At 41.8% G+C, this 21,158-nt stretch overlaps 1 protein-coding gene across 3 annotated transcripts in view; it reads left to right on the forward strand.

The window, feature by feature from the left end:
• edil3a (EGF-like repeats and discoidin I-like domains 3a) overlaps positions 1–21,158 on the forward strand; it is a 112,302-nt gene that overhangs the window by 67,374 nt on the left and 23,770 nt on the right. For all 3 annotated transcript variants that reach the window (XM_027015065.2, XM_027015066.2, XM_027015067.2), the window contains 4 exons: positions 6,503–6,684; positions 12,158–12,313; positions 12,960–13,104; positions 13,940–14,124. In XM_027015065.2, coding sequence (XP_026870866.1) covers positions 6,503–6,684; positions 12,158–12,313; positions 12,960–13,104; positions 13,940–14,124 — 668 coding nt within the window. The remainder of the gene's footprint in view (positions 1–6,502; positions 6,685–12,157; positions 12,314–12,959; positions 13,105–13,939; positions 14,125–21,158) is intronic.

Genomic DNA, 21,158 nt, shown 5'->3' on the forward strand with positions numbered 1-21,158 from the left:
ACTGTCAAAACCACATAGTAACAAGGACTTCATTGGACAAAAATGAAATGTGTCATTATCCATCCTCCATTCCTGCTATTGTCCCTAACGTTGATATAAAACAAAAAACATTGTATTCAGGGGCACTGAAGTTTGGTCATAGCCTTGGATCTGTTCCAGTTTGCTCACTCATATAAGAAAAGAATGAAATATCATGATGCATATTGTGTCAAGTATCGTGATATTACAATTTTGCCACACCTCCCACCTCTAGTTCATCTGCAATATACTGCCGTATTGTCTTGCAAAGCTATATCTGGTAGAAATGAGTCATAAGGAAACAATCTCAGTTCATCTACAAATACTGCAATATTTCTATGGTATATATGATAGATGGGAAGCATGATGAATGGGTGACAGATCAGTTTTTCTTACTGCCAGAAATCTGCTGGCATGATACTGGTAAAGAAAGATAGAACAAGGGAACAGTGTGCAGGTGAGTAGCTTATAGAATGGCCATCTGTCTACCCTAGTACCTGTCTGCACTCTAAAACTTCAACCCCAACACATTATCAGGAGGGTATTTTGGGTGACTGCTTGCATTCTCTCACAGTGAGGTTCAATACTTGAGAGTCAGTGGAAAAAGCTCCCTACAGCTCAGGCAGAGGTGTGTTCTCTCTGTGTGTGTGTGTGTGCGTGTGTGTCTGTGTGTCTGTGTGTGTGTGAGTGAGGGAGAGAGAGAGAGAACGGGGAGAGAGGGGGAATACTTGTAAGAGAAAAAAACAGGGAAAAATATTGAGATGTTCCTGTGAAAATCTCAGCAGGTCTCCCTCATAACCACATGCAGACAAGCAGAGAGAAATCTCCAGTACCTTCACTTACTACATTATTCACATTACCTCACCATTCCATGGAGTGCTGAGAAACGTTTTAATCCATCTTCAAGAAATTAGCTGTTTTTCTTTAAGAACTGCAATTCCAAGTAACACTTGAAATGATAATGTTAACCTAGTTACTCCTAATTTCACATGGCAGCATCTTAGTATTGGAATGACATACTGAAATAGCAGTATGTACCAAATCCCATTAATTATTCTAATGCGCTGCAAATGTCCAATCTGCTTTTAACGTAGAAATGATATAGACTCTATTACAGGTCAGCACAGGATTGTTGTGGCTATATGGAGAAAATACATGATATATTGAAATGTATAGATCTCTCATAAATATCCTCACCTTCTCCCAGAAAGGCTCTCCTCTTTCACTCCCTCATTACTCCCAGCACAGCAGTGAGAATTGTGCGTGCTGCTCTAATTTATGGCAGTGACAGGCAGGTGGGTGAGGGGATTTAGCTGCCTCGGCGCTGGTGCGCTGTCCTCAGCTGGGGCCGCTGTCTGACTGCCGTCAGGAGGTCAACGCTTGCGAGCGCCCCGCGCGGCTGCACTGACGGGCCTCTGTCAGGATTCCTGCCCAAGCTGGCCGACCGGCGGCAGACAGGGAACATTTCCCCGCAGTTGCCGGGCTCTGCCGGCAAAGAAACACATAAATCAGGGTGATAGGGAGAGAGGTAGGAAGAGGTTCTCCGGCTCTTAAATGACAAGGACACGGCAGGGATGCCAGCAGACGCACATTTCTTGTGTATAAATATAAAAGTTTTCTTTCAAATTTTACTTCGGAGCTGGTATCTGGGGCAAAGGAAGTCCTAGCCAGAGAGGAGTCACTTTAATTAGCAATCAAGTATATAATGTTACTGTCATCCCTGCACCAGAGAATGCTTTAGAAGCTTAGTATAATGTAGCATATTTAAAGATGAGTGTGCAGGTATTAAAAGTGCACCATGGAGCTTTTGAAACGAAAGTCTTTGCTGTTCCCTTTTTTGGATAAAGAGGGGGGGAAATTAATAGAGGGGATTAGTAGTGTGAGGAAATGGATATTGTTTTGACATTGCTGAACTTTGGGACCATGGCTTCATTACAAAGACAATGCTCATTATGTATATGGGTGTCATAAGTTTATCCCATGACATTACCTTACCCTGATTCCTCACAAATCCCACTTTTGATTGAAGGATAAAAGGGGATGAGCCAAAACAGAAATGCCACGGATCGCCGCAAATAACACCGAGCGATTGAAAAGGATAAGCACCTCGCTAAATATTAGCATTCAGCTGCTGGCATGTGTGGAAGGCAGTGAGGATGTCAAGCCACAAATTGAATTGAAGATGTATATCAACACAATGCCCTGTGTTCAGCCCCAAACAACTGGAGCATGGCAAGGCCAAGGTATTCCTCATTCTTTTAGATAGGAAATGCTAAAAATGGTAATAGATTTGGATATTCAGGGTCATAACTCCTCCATGGACATTTTAAATGTTCTTTTAAATTAGATATAGCACTATGTGATGTGGCAATTTCCATCCATTTGCTATGGACAACACATAGAAGATCTTGAGATTAATGGCCTTCCTCAGCACTCTAGATTCAAACCATCCCTATCTTTTTGTTGTTGTTGTTTTTTTTTTTTTTTACCAGTCTAGTAGCTTACTAAGATCCTGTCCATATGAAACCATTTCATCTCAACACCCACTTAACATTCTGCGAAGCCCTGGTCATAAAGTTTTTGGCTTGTCAACATCAAAGAAGCTTTCATGTGGGCAATCGCTGGATGAACGAATGGTCTCGTGCTTTTCCTACATTTTAGGCGAGTAAATTCAGTGCAAGTCATGGGGTGACCATTGTTCACATATTTATTTATTTACTTAGCTAGCTAGCTAGTTCTGTGTTTGCCGTTTCACGTTATAAGCACTAAAGCATGAGATAGGATTAAAGAGACGGCATAAATGCATTATTACATCGCTACCCATTCCATCAGAAAGCACTGAAATGTAAAAGGCTTTTTTTCTAGTGTCAGTGAAAAAGCATTCCTGCTTGTAAAGAAACACATTTTGTACTAGAAGTACAAGTGTTTTATGATAATAAATTAAGACAAAAAAAAAAATCAATTATTAGAAATCTGATATGTGCAGTAGTAAAACTGTTGTCTGATAGGTGAGTTTCTACCTAGCAGGAAGTTATTTGGTTTCGCTTGGCGTCCTGTTCTCTACTGGGTATGATTTACAAACATCAATAGCAGGAAAGCTCCCAAAAGCCAGCCTTCAGACCTTTCAGTTCTCCTCCACACTGGTTATCTGTCCTGGGCATCAGGTTTCTCATCATTGCCATTGCTTTGGTGCTGTCTCCAAACACATGTTCATTAGTGGCCAGTCTCCCTGGGTCCTTGTTATTTCTCTCTGGGCTCTTGATCTAGATCAATTTGTTAGCATTGCATTACGCAGGTGACTTGCAGGGCATTAGCGCAGGCTAGACCTTTGCTTAGTACTCTGGGCTGCTGTGTGTTATACTAATGGCTGTTGTTGACAATGTCCGAGAAAAAAAAATGTTTTTGCCCTCACTGAACAACACAGTAAACAGATGCATATATGCAGTTGTGTTAATGAAATAGCACCAGTCACAATGCTGTGGTTCATGTAGCACCTTCACAATTGTCCTTTATTATTAATTTTTTTACAATAAATAAAGGTCAGACAGTGCTTTTGATATCACTTTGTAACTTCTCATGTTGTGCATTACAAGTCTGAACCTCTTTTGCTGCCTACATGAGCACTGCATTTACATTCCAGTGGGCATGCTGTTGTATTTAATACCCTCATTCATTTACAGCTGGCTTCCTGGACAAGACATGTGATGCTCATACAATTCAAAGGTGTAATTGTTTGACAAACACTTTAAAGGAATTTGCTGTGCAGTTGGAGGAATTACACTACAGACAGAACCGCCGCTCACACACCCCCACTGGGCCTGTCCGCACATCGGACTCTGTGATCCAGTAGTTACTCTGCTACAAACATTTACTAGCTCCGCACCAGCATGAATCGTGTCCGCTCGAGGACATTGTCGACATGGCCGCTAACATTTGCAGACATTTGGGAGGAAACATCACCGCTGACTTGCCACTCTACTGCAAGAGAGAGAGAGGGAGAGAGACAGACAGAGAGACAGAGACAGAGAAGGAGAAGGCCTTGAAACTGAAATAGCTTAAGTAGTTTCAGGAGAAGGGACTAGGAAGGTCGTGGAGGAGATACGAACCTGGTTTCTTCAGCGCTCTCCTCTCTCGCCTGTACTCCACCAGGAGAAAGAACAAGAGGCCAATTCCCTATCAAGAGTCTTAATAACCAGGCTTCAAAATCTCTTTTCTTTTCTCCCAAGCGAAGGAAGCCCAGGCCAAGGACAGATGGTTAAGAGGCGAAGCTACTGCTGGAAGGCTAAGTGCCGCTGTATCGATCGGGGATGTTTGCTAATTGAAAAACTTAAATGAATGTAAACAGAGGAAGTGAAGTTGGCAGTCGACTGTGTGGGATATACGTAGGCCTTATGAGTGCTGAAGGGAGCTTCAGAATAGACGGCTTTGACTCAAGTTGTCTTTACATCATACACTTTTACTGTTTTGTTCCCACACCTCTACACACTTATTGGCAATTCGACCTGGGCATTTTTTTTATATGCTGTGAAATGCATCACATACACAAAACAAAGGGATTTCATTAACAAAGACAAGGACATTCCATTTTCTAGGGCGATAATTTCATGGCTGCTCTAGGGCATTAAACGCTAGATTTCACTCATTTTGTAGGGCGCAAATGCATTTATTGCAATTTGTTAATTTGTTGAACAGACATAAATGTGCCTGTGCCAAGGTGAATGTAGTGGTACAACAAGGGGTGTGACATTTAAAAATCCACTGGTGCAACATTCGTTTTGATCCCATTTTGTCTTAATATTTTCTCTCCTCCGACCTGCTCTTATCACAAACACAAGTGCATCATGGAGTTTTCCTCACTCCAAGCAGCCACAGAAAGATGTGTCTAGTTTCTTACAATGGGATTTTGACAGCGAACATCACCCCACTAAAAATATATCTCCAAATTACTAGCTAAATTCAAATGATTTAATAATTTTTTCACAAGGATAAACAATTCTATTGTAACTGTTAATTGTGAATCAGACAATTTGTGTGCCATTACACATCGACAATTATATAGTTTAAATAATTTAGTCATAGCACATTGTGTAAACAGTAATTTTATTCTCATCACAGTGAAAACAATAATAATGAAAATAATAATATGCATTACTAGAATTATTGTTGGTATTGTTAATAATTATTGCGTTATTGTTGTCAATAACAGTTTTTATTATAAAAAGAAGAGAATATTATGTAATATAACCCCATGTTGCTATGGCAACTCTGTAGTTCCCTGACAAGTATGTCTCTTCCCTCACTGTATCGCCAGGTCATGCTAGGCTTTTAAGGGGAACGAGAAGAGTTTATTTGATTGGATATTGTGGTACCATGCCTAACTGCACCTGTTGTTCATGTGCTCAGGCTAACCCAAGCTCTTTTGTAATTGTGGCGCTCTGAGCCGGATTAGTGTCTTTGCCGCCAGTCATGAAAATAGCAAACAACATTTCTGCCAAACCCATGTGCCTGTGCACCGTCTTATGCCTTATTCCTGCTCTTCTGCTGTGTCTGCAAAAATAGAGCCCCAAGTCTTTAAATCCTTTAAAAATATAATTTCTTTAGTGCAGCCCAGATGTTGGACATTTAATTAAGTTATACTGTTAAAAATGATATCATAGGCAATTCAAATAAAAGAGCAGTTCCACATTTTGTTTGTCAGACATTGGCAGAATTTCAGCACTACAAATGTTAGTGACAAAAGTTAAAAGGAGGTAAAAACTAAGACAGAATCCTGAAACAAGGCAGATAGCATTTCTTTATGTATGTTACACCTTTAGAAAGCTTAATGACATTTATTTCTAAAGAAGCCACATGTTTTAAATGTTCACACAGCAAAAGCATTTTAGCCCAATGGGATTCATGAACTGTAAACCAGCCATTCTGAAACAAAACAAGGTGTCTTCTAAAGAAATCCTCAAAGCCTTGTTTGTGATGGAAGTCCTCACACCACAGGATCCTGACAAAGGCACTGGGGACCTTCAGTACTCAGAAGCTGTCATCCAAGGTTACGGTCATTCCCACTTTTATGGGAGCGAGTACTTTAAGGCCATAATTGCCATACATGCTAACAAACCCCCCCCACCCCACCCCACCCCCGCGGAGTGGCCGAGTCTCCTGTAGGGGATAGGGACTAAGAGCAAGTATCTACCTCAGAAACAGGATAAGCTATAGCCTTTCAGCACTTTATCACTGAAAAGCAAGCAGTTTTCAATTTCAAATGAAGTCAAGGTCATTAGGTCAAGGTTATTTGAAAAGGCACACACTACAGAATAACCTGGGAGCAACAGCACTACACAGGTGCAACGTATGATGTGTTATGTTGAGTCTGAGTTCCATGTTAAACACCCAACGCCCAAGCCTGAAATGTATAATTTAACCTCTGTTTGCTTTTATCTGAAACAGGGAGTGTGCAGATTTGATGATGTCCTCTCTGTGTCTTGGCTAGAATGTTCTGGCCCGCTCGGCATGGAGGGAGGCATCATCTCCAACCAGCAGATCACCGCTTCCTCCACCCACCGCGCCCTATTCGGCCTGCAGAAGTGGTACCCCTACTTCGCCCGCCTCAACAAGAAGGGACTGGTGAACGCCTGGACAGCCGCCGAGAACGACAGATGGCCCTGGATCCAGGTAACAGATGCCCGCACAAGGGTCCGTTAGCGTCGAATGAATGCGCAGCTAACCCAAACACTCACACACGCCGCAATGGCCAAGCCAGGCAGCTTAACGAGAGGCTCTCGTCTTGTCTTGTGGGAGACGCAGCGGATCTGTTCTGAGATCAGTGGCGCTTTGTGCACATTTACATGGTAGCATTTAGCATTCGAAGAAGAAAAGTACCAAAACTGATTCATGTAAATCTCGATACAGTCAGCAAGCAAATGTTTGGTTTTTTTTGGTCCCATCACTACGAACAACATTTCTGCCACTGTTGGCAGTGGAAAACATTTGAATGATATCCCATGCAATCACAAGTCTCAGACCATTGGCTTTCCCTTTCCCAGCAAGTGGCTTCCTATCTGACTCTTTCCTTAAGCAAACCCTCGTAAAATGCAGAACAACATATGCTTGATTTAATGAGTTTTCTCAATGGCATCTGTTGTCTGCACAGCACTGTGTAAAGCCCTTTACCCTTTAGGAATACATTTGAATTAAATGTTTGGAACTTAGTGTTACCATATTCGCTTCTGATATTGTCACACTTTGCTGGTTTATAGTCTGATAAAATACCAGGATAAATTTCTTGGTATTTACAGGATTTTGCATTCTTTCCCTTTGTATGGGAAATGGGACAGATCAGTAGAACTCTTGTGAAAGGCAAGGCTCTGTGTTTTTATTGTTTTGTGGATTTTTGTATACCTACTTTTGTATACAAAAGTATACCTGTTTGTATACCTATGCTTTTGTGTGAAAATCTGTTTAGTTTCAGTTTATTTCTGTAGGGTTTTTCATATAAAAATATGCATTACCAGCATTTGACAGCATGTTTTGATGGCATGTTTGCACCTTGGGAGTATACCCATGACTTAGGGGTTTCTAGCGCCTTGAACTACATGCTCTATGCTCTCCATTTTAGGTCAATGTGTGAAAGCATATTATTAGACATGGTATTTCATAGGTTTTTTTTAACTGAAATAACCCTGCTGAAAATAGCTGTTAAAGAATGAGATCACCTACACCTACATGCAGTTTTAGAGGTTTATAAAACTTTCCTGGATTCCACTTAGGTGTTATTACAGCCACAGTTTGGCTATTTCAATTTTAGCTTAATTTAGTAGCTATGATAAACCAGAGATTTATTATTATTATTATTATTATTATTATTATTATCTGGCCATTTATTTTTCTCCCACGTTCCTGCAACTTTAAGAACATACTCTAAGCAAAATACATTTAAAAAAATATATCTTTAATATATACAGACAGAGAATACAGCCAATGAAGGCAGCTGGCTGTTTCCCTCAGTGACAGTGACAGGCTCGGAGAGTAAGACAGGGAGATGGAGAAGCAGTGAGGGGAGATGAGGGAACATGAAGTGCTTTGGGTGTTTGTCTGACTTTAATGATGCCATGTGGGAGAGTGAGCTTGGCGCTTTGGAACAGTGCACCGGGGAGTTGCAGGGGAACGAAGGGTGAGTCAGGATGGGGGAGGATCCGGGGTGGAGTGGGGGGGTACAACCTCGGGACGAAGGAGGATCCGGGGCGGGATTGGGGAGGATCCGGGGCAGGGTGGGGGGACAGCCCGGGGACAGTGGGACAGTGGACAGTGGGCGGGCTTACATCAACACGCTCCGATGATTGGCACGTGACCTCTTTTCGCCATGGCGACAGGAGAATCCTGGGTACGCCACTCACATGGCGGGTTAAATCTTAAGGTGCTCGTGCACCTTTCTGACTGATTCAAACTGGTCCACTCCCTTTTTCCCCTCTCATCTCTCCTCCCCTTTCACTCAGTGCTGCCTAGGGTGATGTAATATTCAGTAACAAATAAATCACACCAGCACCTACAGCTGTTAATAATTGATCACAGAAATTTTGTTTACTGTTGTTTGTGTGTGTGTGTGTGTGTGTGTGTGCATGTGTGCGTGTGTGTGCATGTGTGTGTATGCGCACGTGTGTGTGTGTTTGTGTGTGTGTATTCGCACAAATGGGTGAAAGTGAGTTAGCGATAAAACAGGGAGGAATGGGGAGAGATTTGTGTGTCGTGTATGCATCTTCACTGTCTCATCGTCTGTGATTGGTTTGTGTGATACTCAGGGGAAATTTGTTCTTCCTCGGAATGGACGATTTGTATTTCACACTCTAGACAATTTAATGACTGAAGGATTGATGTTTAGTTTAGTCCTTCTCTCTCACACTCAAACAGGTCATAAACACAAAAGAATATTAAATAAAAAAAACATTCAGTTTGTTTTCTGCAGTAATTGACAATTACTGAGGTTATGCATAAGGTAAAATAATTAAGCTACATGGTAGTTCATTATTTTACTGTAGCAGCTGCATTTGTGGCTTTAGGAAGTACAAGGTCTGCCTCAGTGTCAGTGGCTGAGTGTCAGGACCCATCCCAGTGCTTTCTCTTCCTTTGCCTTTCGACCTCCCTGCTGCTCTCTGAGCTACAAAGTATCCATCTACCCATGAGCTACACCTCAGCCTGGAGTGAAATGAACGCTGCTTTGGTGCAAGAGCAGTAACTCAGGCCGTTTCTGACGACATGGTCGGGGAGGCCAGCAGTAAAACACAGTAAGTGGAGTTAGCTCACGCTCCACTAGTCTTTCAGCCATTCAGCCCAGTGACCAAACGCTTTCTAAAAGCAAGTGCTGTTCTTCTGATGCCCATTCTGTGTTTAGGACATAGAATGGCAGGATGGCATAAAGGCAAGCTGATGCCATCACGGGAATGTCATCAACAACAAGGAGCTGAAAATATGGAAATAGACCCATCAAAACTGAGAAGCACGTGAAGAGACAATGTAGACCATATCTTTCCTCACATCAGCCATATCATTCATTCATTACCAGAACTGATAAATATACAGAAGCAAATAGCATCTTAAATATGTATTTATTTCATTTGCTTGTACTTCATATCTCTCTCTTACACACACAGAAAGTTACACACACATACACACAGGCAGGGGCAACTTGTGAAGAAGTCAATGCTAATGCAGTGAGTAGGCGTGTGCTGAATGCCCTCATGGGTGTTAGCTTGCAGTTATACGCAACTGCTTGACTGAAATGATCCGTGTGGCTACCTGCAACCACATTTTTGGAGTTGCGGGGGTGGGGGAAACCACGTCTCTGCCTCGGCAGGGAGCCCAGATATTTGAAACGTTCTGAAAAGTGACTTGAAGGATCCGGTGTCATGTTAAATGTTTAGCCCCAGTAGGTTTAAGTGATTCAGTTCACACACAGGTGTAAGGCAGGAGCGGAGAAAGAGAGGGTAGCCATGGAACAAACTGTACTGAGGATGAACTCAAAACTGGACAACTCCATGGATCTTTAGACATCATTGCTTATCTTTTTTTTTTTTCTCAGAGATCATCTATTTCTTTTTGTCTGACTAATGTCTCTCATCTATCTGTGCATGGAAATGTGCAAGCATATGTCTGTGTGTATGTGCAGAGTGGTCTCCCTTCCCATCCAAAGCCATTGCCCCCTCTCCCATATTCCAGTGGCTGGCGAATAGAGACAATGATGACTGAATGACTTGCATCTGACTGGGCGTCAGGCTGATGGACGGCTTCTGGGAGCCGCAGCCATTTTCATGTCAGTCATATGCGGCCCAAACAATTTCCTCAAAACTGACAAATATTGTGGCGACAGATGTTCCCTCTGCTTCCTGTGACCGTGCCAGAAATGTGCATGCATCACTATTAGATGAAGTGACTCCAACATCTGTGGCCATTATGGCTGTGATGCATTGCTCCAATTACCAGTGTTATGGCCTTTTAGTCACGCCCACCTAATTCCTAATTGGCCACCATTGTTTGAGCTTTAGGGAAACAAATGAAAATGACAAATGAAAAGTACATTAATTAGAGAGCAGTGAGTAAATTGAAAGGCCTACAGATGTGCTAGATGTGTAAAAAGGATCTTGTCTCGCTGACGAACTAGATACTTAGGACAAATATGAACTGTGTCCAGAAAGTCTAACCTTTTGCATCAAGAAAAAAACAATTAGCTAAATTAATATAATGATTAAGCGTATTCAGATATCCAAAACTGGAAGTATACTGACTTCATTCTATTATAAGGATCCAAATTCATTCATTTTTCTTCAAAAACGGAGCCAAAAAGGACCATTATTTCACCTTAGTAGTGTGCAGACAGTTGGGCAGCAGTGTGGAGAACCCCTCAAGCCCTTCAGCTGGAAGGGCCCATGTTCTCTGCTGGTGAGACCTGTGATGCAGATTAATGCCAATCCTGCCACCGTGCTCCATGCATTCAGCAGCAGGACTACAAATCCAGCCATACGTGACGTACGACCAAACATTAGACCCGCTCACCGTACGTTTAATTGGATTTTTAAAAAAGCCCAGGGGGCCCCCGCTGGATGACTAAATAATCTCTTTCGTGCCAGATGAGAATACGGCCTGAGGCGTAATGATACGTATTTGTCTCAGAGCGGTGGGGCCAGCGAGCCATGCGGCCGAGGGCCCCTTTGATGCATCTCCGTGGAGATTGCTCAGATAGAAGAGCACATCTAACCAGTGATTTGTGCAGGCTGCAGGGAGAGCCATCGCTTGCCCCGCTCTAACTTGGTGAATTAGCTGTCGTCAAGTGCGGCTGACGGCCGAGTTCTCGCACGTGTGCATTATCCACCCCCACCCCACTCAGTGGTATAACAAATCACTTTATGCTGTGTATCATAACTATTACTTTGCCCTCGTTTCATGGCTGCCTGTGTGAAAGTGCCGTCGTTTTCTCCGCTCCCGCCCCTTCCATGCTCTACAATAACCCCTTGCCCAACATTCACACACACACATATACACACACTCAGAGGCAGGGCTACACCTTAGGCAGAGCGTCACTAGCTTTGACTGACTGCTCTCACACGCCATTTCAAGGTAGACTAAATGCCTCAACCGCGTGCAGGGTCTCTAGGCATTCTGTGTAAGTAAGATAGACGAGTTTGTGGCGTTGAGTGGTGCAAGAGTCCTTATCAAAGCCCAGGAATTTACAGGCCTGCTGTGTGCTCAAGGATGACAGCCTATGTGTTGATTCAGTTTGTACCAAGATGAATTGAGACCAGCCAAGATGGGACAGAGCCTGTGTTTATGTATGAACAAGCACATGTAATGTACATGTATTATGTGTGCTCTTAGTATGAGGCATGTTGTACATGCAAATAAGCTGGAAACTCACTGCATCCATGATCTGTTGCTCTGTTATTTCCTTTAATACAGTCTCTCTCTGTCTCTGTCTTTCTCTCTGTCTTTCTCTCTCTCTCTCTCTATCTATCTATCTATCTATCTATCTCTCTATCACTCTCTCTTGGTCTCTCCTTTTCAATCTGCCCTTTTTTGTGAGCCTACATAAGAAGGTCACCACCGATTACCTCTCTTTCTTCCTCTCTCTCTCCCCTGTTCTCTTTGTCCTCTCCCCCAGATAAACCTGCAGAGAAGGATGCGGGTCACGGGGCTCATAACCCAGGGGGCCAAGCGCATCGGGAGCCCAGAGTACGTCAAGTCCTACAAAGTGGCCTCCAGCGATGACGGCAAGACCTGGAGGACTTACAAAGTCAAGGGCACGGACGACGACATGGTGAGATGCCTTTTTCATTAGCGGCTTGCACCTCACGTCATGTCAAAACCACTGCCACCCCTCCCGGTTTAGTGGATCCTTAGCCCAGAGTTTTTCTTCTGTTTGGAGAGGAAGGAGTGCCACAGGTGATGCCGGGCATGGGTGATTATTTTTGATGGAACCCCTCCCTGCATCTCCTATCAGCCAGGTTCTCTTTCCACTGCTAATGTAATTTTTTGTACAATCTCCTCTAATAACTATGGGTGAAAAATGCTGTTCTCTGTTATGTTGTTGTCTGCTTTTGTCTGGGATGTTCTTTTTCTTGTTCCGTGTCATTGTGTTAAATTGTCTATCTGATGTCATATGCTGCATGGGTGAACTTGAAGTTGTTTATTAATGTTGTTTATTGGCTTTGTGACAGGGATGTTCCAAGAACTAGAGGGCCTGTTGTTCCCGGAGTTACTCAGCAGTTCTTCTATCTATCAATTCTAACATTAAATACTAATTTAGGTCACATCAGTCACAATAGCCTGTTTCAATGCATTAGTCCCCATTGTACAGCAATTGCAACTGCTTTCAGTAGCTTTACAACACAGGCCATGATTGGTAAGACCTTTAAGAACAACAACAATATTTGTGTTGTCTTTATCATGCCATCAATTTTCAGATCTTCCGGGGAAACATTGACAACAACACCCCCTCAGCTATCTCATTCACACCACCCGTCGAGGCCCAGTACGTGAGGATTTACCCCCAGGTCTGCAGGAGACACTGCACCCTTCGCATGGAGCTTTTAGGCTGTGAGCTGTCAGGTTAGTTTCCACCATAGGTTGGAACTCATGGGTTGGAACTCTTTTTTTATTATTTTAGTATTATTATTATTATTATTATTATTATTTTATTATTATTACAAACTGTTATTTTGTTTATACTCATTACCAAAACTTAGTTAAAGAAATCTCTTTTAGCAGTTTTAGAAAAACATATTTCTATGACAGTTTCATAATACTGAACCTGAAAAATTAATAATGAAATTAAATGTGAATATACTGTCGTCACACTATATTATACTGAAATATTTCAATACAGTAGGGATACCTGTAAGAGTGTACACAGTGTTACATGTTGTTTTCTTATGACAACTAACATCTGTGCATGCTAATGTGCATTTTCATTGCTACTGTTTGTGCCCATGCTTTAAAAGACGTCTGGGGAAGAAAATATTTTGCAGCCTTGTAACAATGTCAAAGGCCATAAGTGAAGAAGTTCAAGGCCAATTTGTTATCCTGAATCCTGAAAATCTACCCCAACTCCACATTCCTCATCTTAGTGGAGTTGGGCTAATGGACTGTATCGTCTTTACTGCAAAGGCTCCTCCAAAAAATATAATCTCTAACTTTGGTCTCAGGCTAAACCAGGCTTCCATTCAGTTGCTGTGCACAGCACCTTGATAAAGTGTGGAACAATGTCTAAACAGCCCCAACAGTGTCCATTTTCCTCCGCAATGCTTTTTCAATTGCTAAAGATTATTTGAGTGGAGGAGCTTTAAACCCACCCAGCATGTGCGGGACGATTTCCATGTTTGACATCCAGTCTGCTGTAGTGGCCTTGAGCCTTGGGTTAATTGTATGCAATTCCTCTTTGCAGGATGCTCTGAGCCACTGGGCATGAAATCTGGCCATGTTCAGGACTACCAGATCACGGCATCCAGCGTTTTCCGAACGCTCAACATGGACATGTTCGCCTGGGAGCCCGGCAAAGCTCGGCTGGACAAGCAGGGAAAGGTCAATGCCTGGACAGCCGGCCACAGTGACCAGTCCCAGTGGCTGCAGGTACCATCTCCTCTGCTTCTCAGTGCATTTCAGTTTGTTTGGCTGCACATTAACTCTACCAAGTACACAGTCAGGCTGCCGTGCTTAACACGCAGGCAAATCGTCATCAGAGAGGAAGAAGCAGCAGCATTTTGGAAGTTTTGTGAGTGAGAAGCCATTTAAAACCAGGACTGTTTTTTGTTTGTTTTTTTTCCCCCATACTTGTCTTCTTCCACATCACAACTTCTAGATTGGTTTTGACATCTGGGTATTTAGTTGGAATTACTGTTTTCCAGAAGCTTGTAATCCTTTTAAAACCATGAAAAACATTGTTCTGCGCTTTTGACCCAGATCTTCAGTGACACTCCCTCTTAAAACATATCTAAATATTATAAATATTCATATAATAAGCAACAGCCAGTGATATAACAGAACTGAGATAATCCTGGGCCACTAGCAGAGCAGTGTTTGCCTGTTCTTTAGGTCCACTGAAAGCAAGTTGAATCAACACGGGATGTGAGATGTTAAAGACCCTGCAGTTAAAACAGGCTGCAGGGCATTCTTTACTACTTCTGAGTTCCCTTGGCCAGACAGCTTTGCTGCGATCATGCTGGATGTTTATGACCGGGCATTAAATCAGGCATGTGGGTTCGTGCCTGGGAAAGTAGGACTAGAGCTAACACCATTTACCTCACTCCAACAAAACCACAGCAAACCATCTCTTATCTCCACTTCCAGAGAGCTATTGTCAGGCTCTTCACTCATTGTTCATTATGGTAACTGATCACTTCCAGCCAGGTCTTTGGCAAGCACCATTTCTCACTATGTGCAATAAGCCAGGAGCTGTGCTGGTGCTGCAGTTTTGCGACAAACACCTAGAACTAAGAACACAGTTTGGAAGTGTTTTGGGTCATTGCATTGTGACCACATACACTTTATCAACTTTACCCAAGCATAATAACATAACAATGAACAATGAATATTACTGTAAAGTTTAATTTTAAACTTTCCCAGTTGTAGCATATTGTACTTCCTGTTAGCACTGACTGGTAAAGCTTCTTAAAGGCGTGTTTTACCCACCAATCTTTATATGCCTACCTATAACAACTAGCTTCTACTAGCTTTCACCATCTATGATTCCAACACACAGCACATATTATAAACTTCTCAGAACGATTTTAATTTTGATGGAAAAAATGAGAATCAAAATTGTGTGAATGGAACAGTGAATTTTTACATGCCAGCAGATCGAGTGGTGTGAGCTCAGCAATCGTCCTTTTCACCTTCAGCCTGTGAGTGCGATGAACCTCTAGGCTCCTGCTAAAGCTGGCACACCAGCACCAGATCCATAGTGCTTGGCCTAATCACGCACATTCGTCTGGAGCTGAAAGCCAGCTTCATCTCTGTCAGGTAGACTCGGTGAAATCACTAATCACAGATTGAGGGGGGCAAAGAAAGAGGCAGGGTTTGTCAGCCAGCCAAGCACAGCCAATCTTTATTAACAAAGCTCATTTTAGTTTATTGTAAATTGGTTAATTGGTGGTAGATTTTATTTGTCTGCTCTACTTTAAATTTAATTTGATGCGCCATTTTATTCTGTTGCCTAGCAAACAATTTATATTACAGACAAAACCCAGTAGAGCAAAATTAGCTGTGATACTTGACAAAACCCAGAAGTGTTAGTCTGTAAAAGCCACTACAGGTGCAGATTCAGCATTCTACAATACAGATTTAAACACTATGCAAATTGTGGCAGTCCAAAATGGTAACCATATTTTTTTTTTAAAGCTTTATACTTTATTACTGCAAAACATAAGCTATATAGAAAATTCTATATTTACACTTCATGGAAATGGAAATTCTCTCACAATCATGCAAACTCTATGAGACCGAGATCTAGATATTCTAAATGTCTTTTCTAGAACAGTTGCCATGGTGAATAATCGATTATCAGTGACATTACAGAGCGAATTCCAACTCGAAAGATTAATGGAATTAATCAAGCTTAATGACAAATTAAGTATTGCAATTAATCAAGTCAACTGCTTTGCTGCAGGGACTAAAGGAGAAAAAGTCTGCGAGCTTCTCTGAGAGAGTCCAGTCAAGCAGAACACGCCTGTTTGCACACGCTTGACCCAGTGGCAGGCTGAAGTACTGCAGCTCACTCTCCACGCATCCGTTATTATTTTGAATTACCTGATATATTTCTTTATTTTTTGCATTATTATTAGTGGGGTCAGAAGTATGCTAACTAATCCTGATGCTTCTGCCTGTAGCTTACAGTGCTGACGTAAAGGAGGTGATGTCTTCATATGCTGAAGTCCAGATGTCCTAGCAGAACCGATGGTCCCTTGTCTTGATATGGTTTTTACAGAGCGTTTTGGCTCAATACACTAATTACCAATTTAGGCAGTGCTGGATAATTGAGGCTCATCTAAAGTTGCTTATTGTTATTCCTACAGCCTAAAAGAAGGTCATATTTTGCACATTTCTGATTAAAAAAAATATAGTCATTTCCAATTAAAGGTAGTCCTCTTTGTTATCACCAGATTTTGCAAAGTATTACAAAGAACTCTTTATTTCCCTAGCCAGCATTCTTGTTAATGATTTTCAGCAATGCCGATAATTCTCCGGTTCATTCTGGCAGCTGTTTGCTCTTCATGTTATGTGCCATTCCTGTTCTCTGGTGCCATGAAAATTCAGGGGGTTGTTTTGTGTTGTTTTTTTTTAAGAATGGCTATTCTCATGCCTTCTGAATGTAGAATTTCAGACATTTTTTCTCTATTCATGAAAAAACCTTCCTACCTATGCAGCAACGTAACTAATCAATCAGGAGACCATTTTCCAGCAATCTACTAATTATTGATAGCCCTAGCCATACTGTATGGTATAATGCCTGTCCACCATTACTCAACACGTGGATTTCCCTGTCAGTTGATTGTTGCTGTTCATGAAAGAACTGCCATAGTTGGTAATGTGGAGCAAAATCAGGACAGTAGTAGGAGTGAGGTCTGGGGGCAACTAAAATAAAATCAACAGGTATATAGATTTTAAGCCTTATTCCAAGTATAGCACCGAAAAGCTATGACAGTATAAATGTCGCATTGAACTAAAAAAATCACGAAGTCACTGTCTTGTTTACTTGGAACACACGCTCCCCTCCAAGCTTCTTCCCTTTAAAACAGCCATCAATCATACCAAAGTTAAACACTAACGAGGCATGCACATTCAACGTCATGTTAATAAATCCCGTCGACAAGCCTGGCTTCAGTTGGCAGAAACCAATTACGCTTTATTGCTCCAAAAGGACAGGAGGTCTCTGGACATTTCTGCCTCAGAGAAAGGGACACATGAGCAAGTTATTCTGCTCATGAATCTGTTTTGCCTGGGCTCCTCCTGAGCATCCTATCCAGACTGGTACCTCCTGTTTGAGCCATTGCTTTTTCAACTTTTCCCCCTCCTGCTTCTGGTCCTCCTAAAACAAGCAGATTTTACCTTCTCAGTTGTGCTTTACTGCCTCTCTGATTCTAAACCAGAGTCTCTTACTGACAGGCTTCAGCCCTCATCTTTCCAGGAGGGTGAGGTTCTGCTCATCTACTGATCGATTGAATCTTAACCATTATAAACTGTTTACATGTCGAATGAGTTTGAGCAGGCTCACATCACTGCATATGTTAGTTTAACAGAGGCTCATTTGGAATGACAAATGATGTAAAACATAGGTGAGAAACCTGTCTTCAGAATTTGAAAATTGTCCCACTAATGCCTTGCTTTGCTCTCTAAAACATCATTCATTGTTGTTACTAGCAGTATTGCGCTACACAGCAATAATCAAATGACTCCTTGAAGAGACGCAGAAATGCATCTTGTAAATGCCGCTGGAAGAGGATGGCAGCTTTGTCTGAATGGCTGAGCAGACGCCTTTGAAAGTGGTCCATTTATGCAGCAGCTTTAGAGCGCTCATTGTCTCTGCGCATTTAGCCAGAGGTCATGTGTGACATGACTGAATGGTTTTTATTTTATTTATTTATTTCCTTTTATCTTCTGAGGACCTGCAGCCTTTGACAGAGATGTATCACAGGTAGTCTAATTATTCTGGCTTTCAAATCTCTGGGAAGTAGGCTTGTAGACAAAATGATTCCCAAATCACAAATAGCAAAGCAGTTACGGTTTACATTGCCCCCCTAAAGCGCTGTGTTGGCACAAGTTACAGCATTTTGTGCTTCACTAAGTCCTATTTTAATGCCAGATTCTGCTCACTCTCTTTTCTTGCCAGGTCTAAAATCTCAAGTTACCATATCATCAAATTCAAAGTTGAGGTGTTTAAATCATCCCTAAGGTTTTCGGTACACTTGTAACACATACAGCAACTGACCCATCTTCCTTTCCACTTTTATTATCTTCATTATAAAGCCACTCAGGACCCGCCTAAGTGGCATCTCTGCCTCTCAGCACTACGGATGTCCCAGCTGAAAGAGGAGCGGTTGCACCACTAAACAAAAAATAAAAATAAAATAGACTCCATGGACTGTAAGATAGTATCCACTCCAAGCTTCTGCTCTTGAACACTGATGGTGGACAGGTCTGCACAGCTACGCTGTCTGGAGATGGACTTACCAGGCCGTGCTGCAAGCTACTGCTTTGTAGTTGCAATGGTCCAGGCCTTTGTAGAGGAAGGAACTGGTCACTGATAAAGACATTTTGTTCAAGCCCCACAGCTCAAAGACCAGTAAATAAATAAATGAGGTAGAAGTGGACCGATTCTTCCTACTCTTGATCACAGTTGTTCAAAATATGGAGCTGGTTGGCTCTTTCCTTATGGCTCCAGGTAGGTTACTTTGTTTTTGTTTTTATAACAACCTGTAACAACATACACAACCACCCCTGTAGTCCATGAATTCGCCCTGATTTCAGAAGGACCTTGATTCTGCATCGGTTCTCTGTGCTCTTCTTTGACTTGTGTGTCCTCTTCCTTGTGCGTAACATAGACAGATTATTATTAGGTCTACAAAGATGCATTGCGGTTTAATTCGGCATCCGGAACTCCAGCAACCTTTGATCACCTTCCTAGGCATGATCGTGGTCAGCCACGAAGTGAGTGTGATCGCAAAGCAAGAGCTTTATTTTGAGATGCTTCGGGATGAGATGGCAAGGCTCTCGGAAGCCCAGGCTAGGTGACTCACGCTTCCAGCTGGATGAGACCAATTAGCCAGTTACGCACATTAACACACAAATCACACAGTGTGGGGTCTTGCCAGCGAGCGCCTCAACACTTCTTTACAGCCCTGCAACTGCACTATCACTTAGTTACCAGGCACACAGAGGCGCCTGGCTCTCCGTGCCAGATTGCTAGCGGAACCTAATGGATTGGCTCCTACAATAATAAACATTTAATTCTGGGGGGTTTTGGAAGGACTCTTTTGGAAGCAGCCATTCAGTTCCCATCTAGTTTATGCAGAAGTTGGGCAAATACTACAAAGACAATGATGGGGTAAATTCATCAGGTGAAATGCATTCTGCATGTCAAATTCTCCTTCAGTACCAACAGATTAAAAATTAGACAGCCGTTACTTTGCCTAATATATATAGTGTATCCAAAAGGATTATTGATATTCGTAGGACAAATGCATAACAACAGACACACAGTGAGAGAAAGATACAGAAAGAGAGAGAGAGAGAGAGAGAGAGAGAGAGAGAGAGAGAGAGAGAGGAAAAAGGTAGGTAGATTATGCAGAATGTCTGTAGAATGTGCGTAATAGCTCCTCTTGTGTGAAGTCCAGTCTGCAATCCCACGCTTCGTCCAGTGCAGATTCACCCCACATCTCTCAGACATGCCTGGAGCAGAAGGCAGTTGCATGCTTCATCGCCCAACTAATGTGAATAAACTTGATGTTTATTTATATTATTGTAAAGGTGCTATGAAATGATCTCTCAGATATAGATTACACATTAGCACTGAAACACCTTGTCTTGCATGGATTGGTTCAAGTTTCAAGGGTCACAATGTGAAGATCAGAGGACAGAGGGACAGTTGCACTAACCCTGCATAGCAGACCACGCCAACATTTGTCAGTCAGCTGTGTTTGAGCCGGTGTGGTTGACACCATTATGTCACATTATGCAAAGGTTTATGTTTAATGGATTTTTTTTTATATAACTGATAATATTTAAAGAAGTGGATTTTTAAAAGATGTGTATTTCTGTTGTTTAAAATAAAAACAGAACTAAAAGTAATTCAACTAAAATATTTCTACTGAGTCCTTACTTCTTTACATATTTAAATTTTTGGACATTGGAAATAAAAGAGTAACATGATTATCTTTCCATTGTCCATTGTCTCCCACAATATCTTATCTTCTGAATTTCATTTACACATATAATGCACTGACCTCAGGAGCCACCCAGCCTTACTGTATAGTGGAACTGTCACAGGATGAGTGAAAGCTCAAACTAGTTCCTAAGGCAGTATGTTTTCCATTCATATAAATGCTGTTTGTACTACATCATCTCCATAATGTAACAAACCTTAGATTAGTCTACTTAAAAAAAAAAGCCATTTACCCTCAAAACATGAGTTTTCTGCTTGTTTTGTTAAAATTCTGGAAATGTTGAGCACACAGTTGTGGTATATGCTTTTTTAATATTGTTTGTATCCACATTAATTATCTACATACAGCTGAACTCATAGGAAATGTAAATCAACTCATTTTCAAGCTTGCCAATGTCATATCTGTATTTAAATAAAATGTCATATCTGATCTTGGATCAGCTTGCAAGAACAAATACCACACAGGATAATTGTAAGGCTACACAAGCCCCGTAACTGTAAGGCTACATGAGTCCTACTGAATCCCCTTGCTTTTGTGAACAAAAAAAAAGACTAAACAACAAGTCAACATACCAATTTATTTCACTGTAGCAGTGTGCAAAGCTTAGCTTTCTATAGTTATAAGGAATGTATTGTCACACTGACCATGGTTTTTGGAATTCCTGTTCCTGAGACAGTTTCCTGAGAAATCCGATTTTTTAAGCTTCCTATAAAAAATACCCATCAG

The sequence above is a fragment of the Electrophorus electricus genome, chromosome 9 (genome assembly GCF_013358815.1).
Source record: "Electrophorus electricus isolate fEleEle1 chromosome 9, fEleEle1.pri, whole genome shotgun sequence".
Taxonomy (NCBI): Eukaryota; Metazoa; Chordata; class Actinopteri; order Gymnotiformes; family Gymnotidae; genus Electrophorus; species Electrophorus electricus.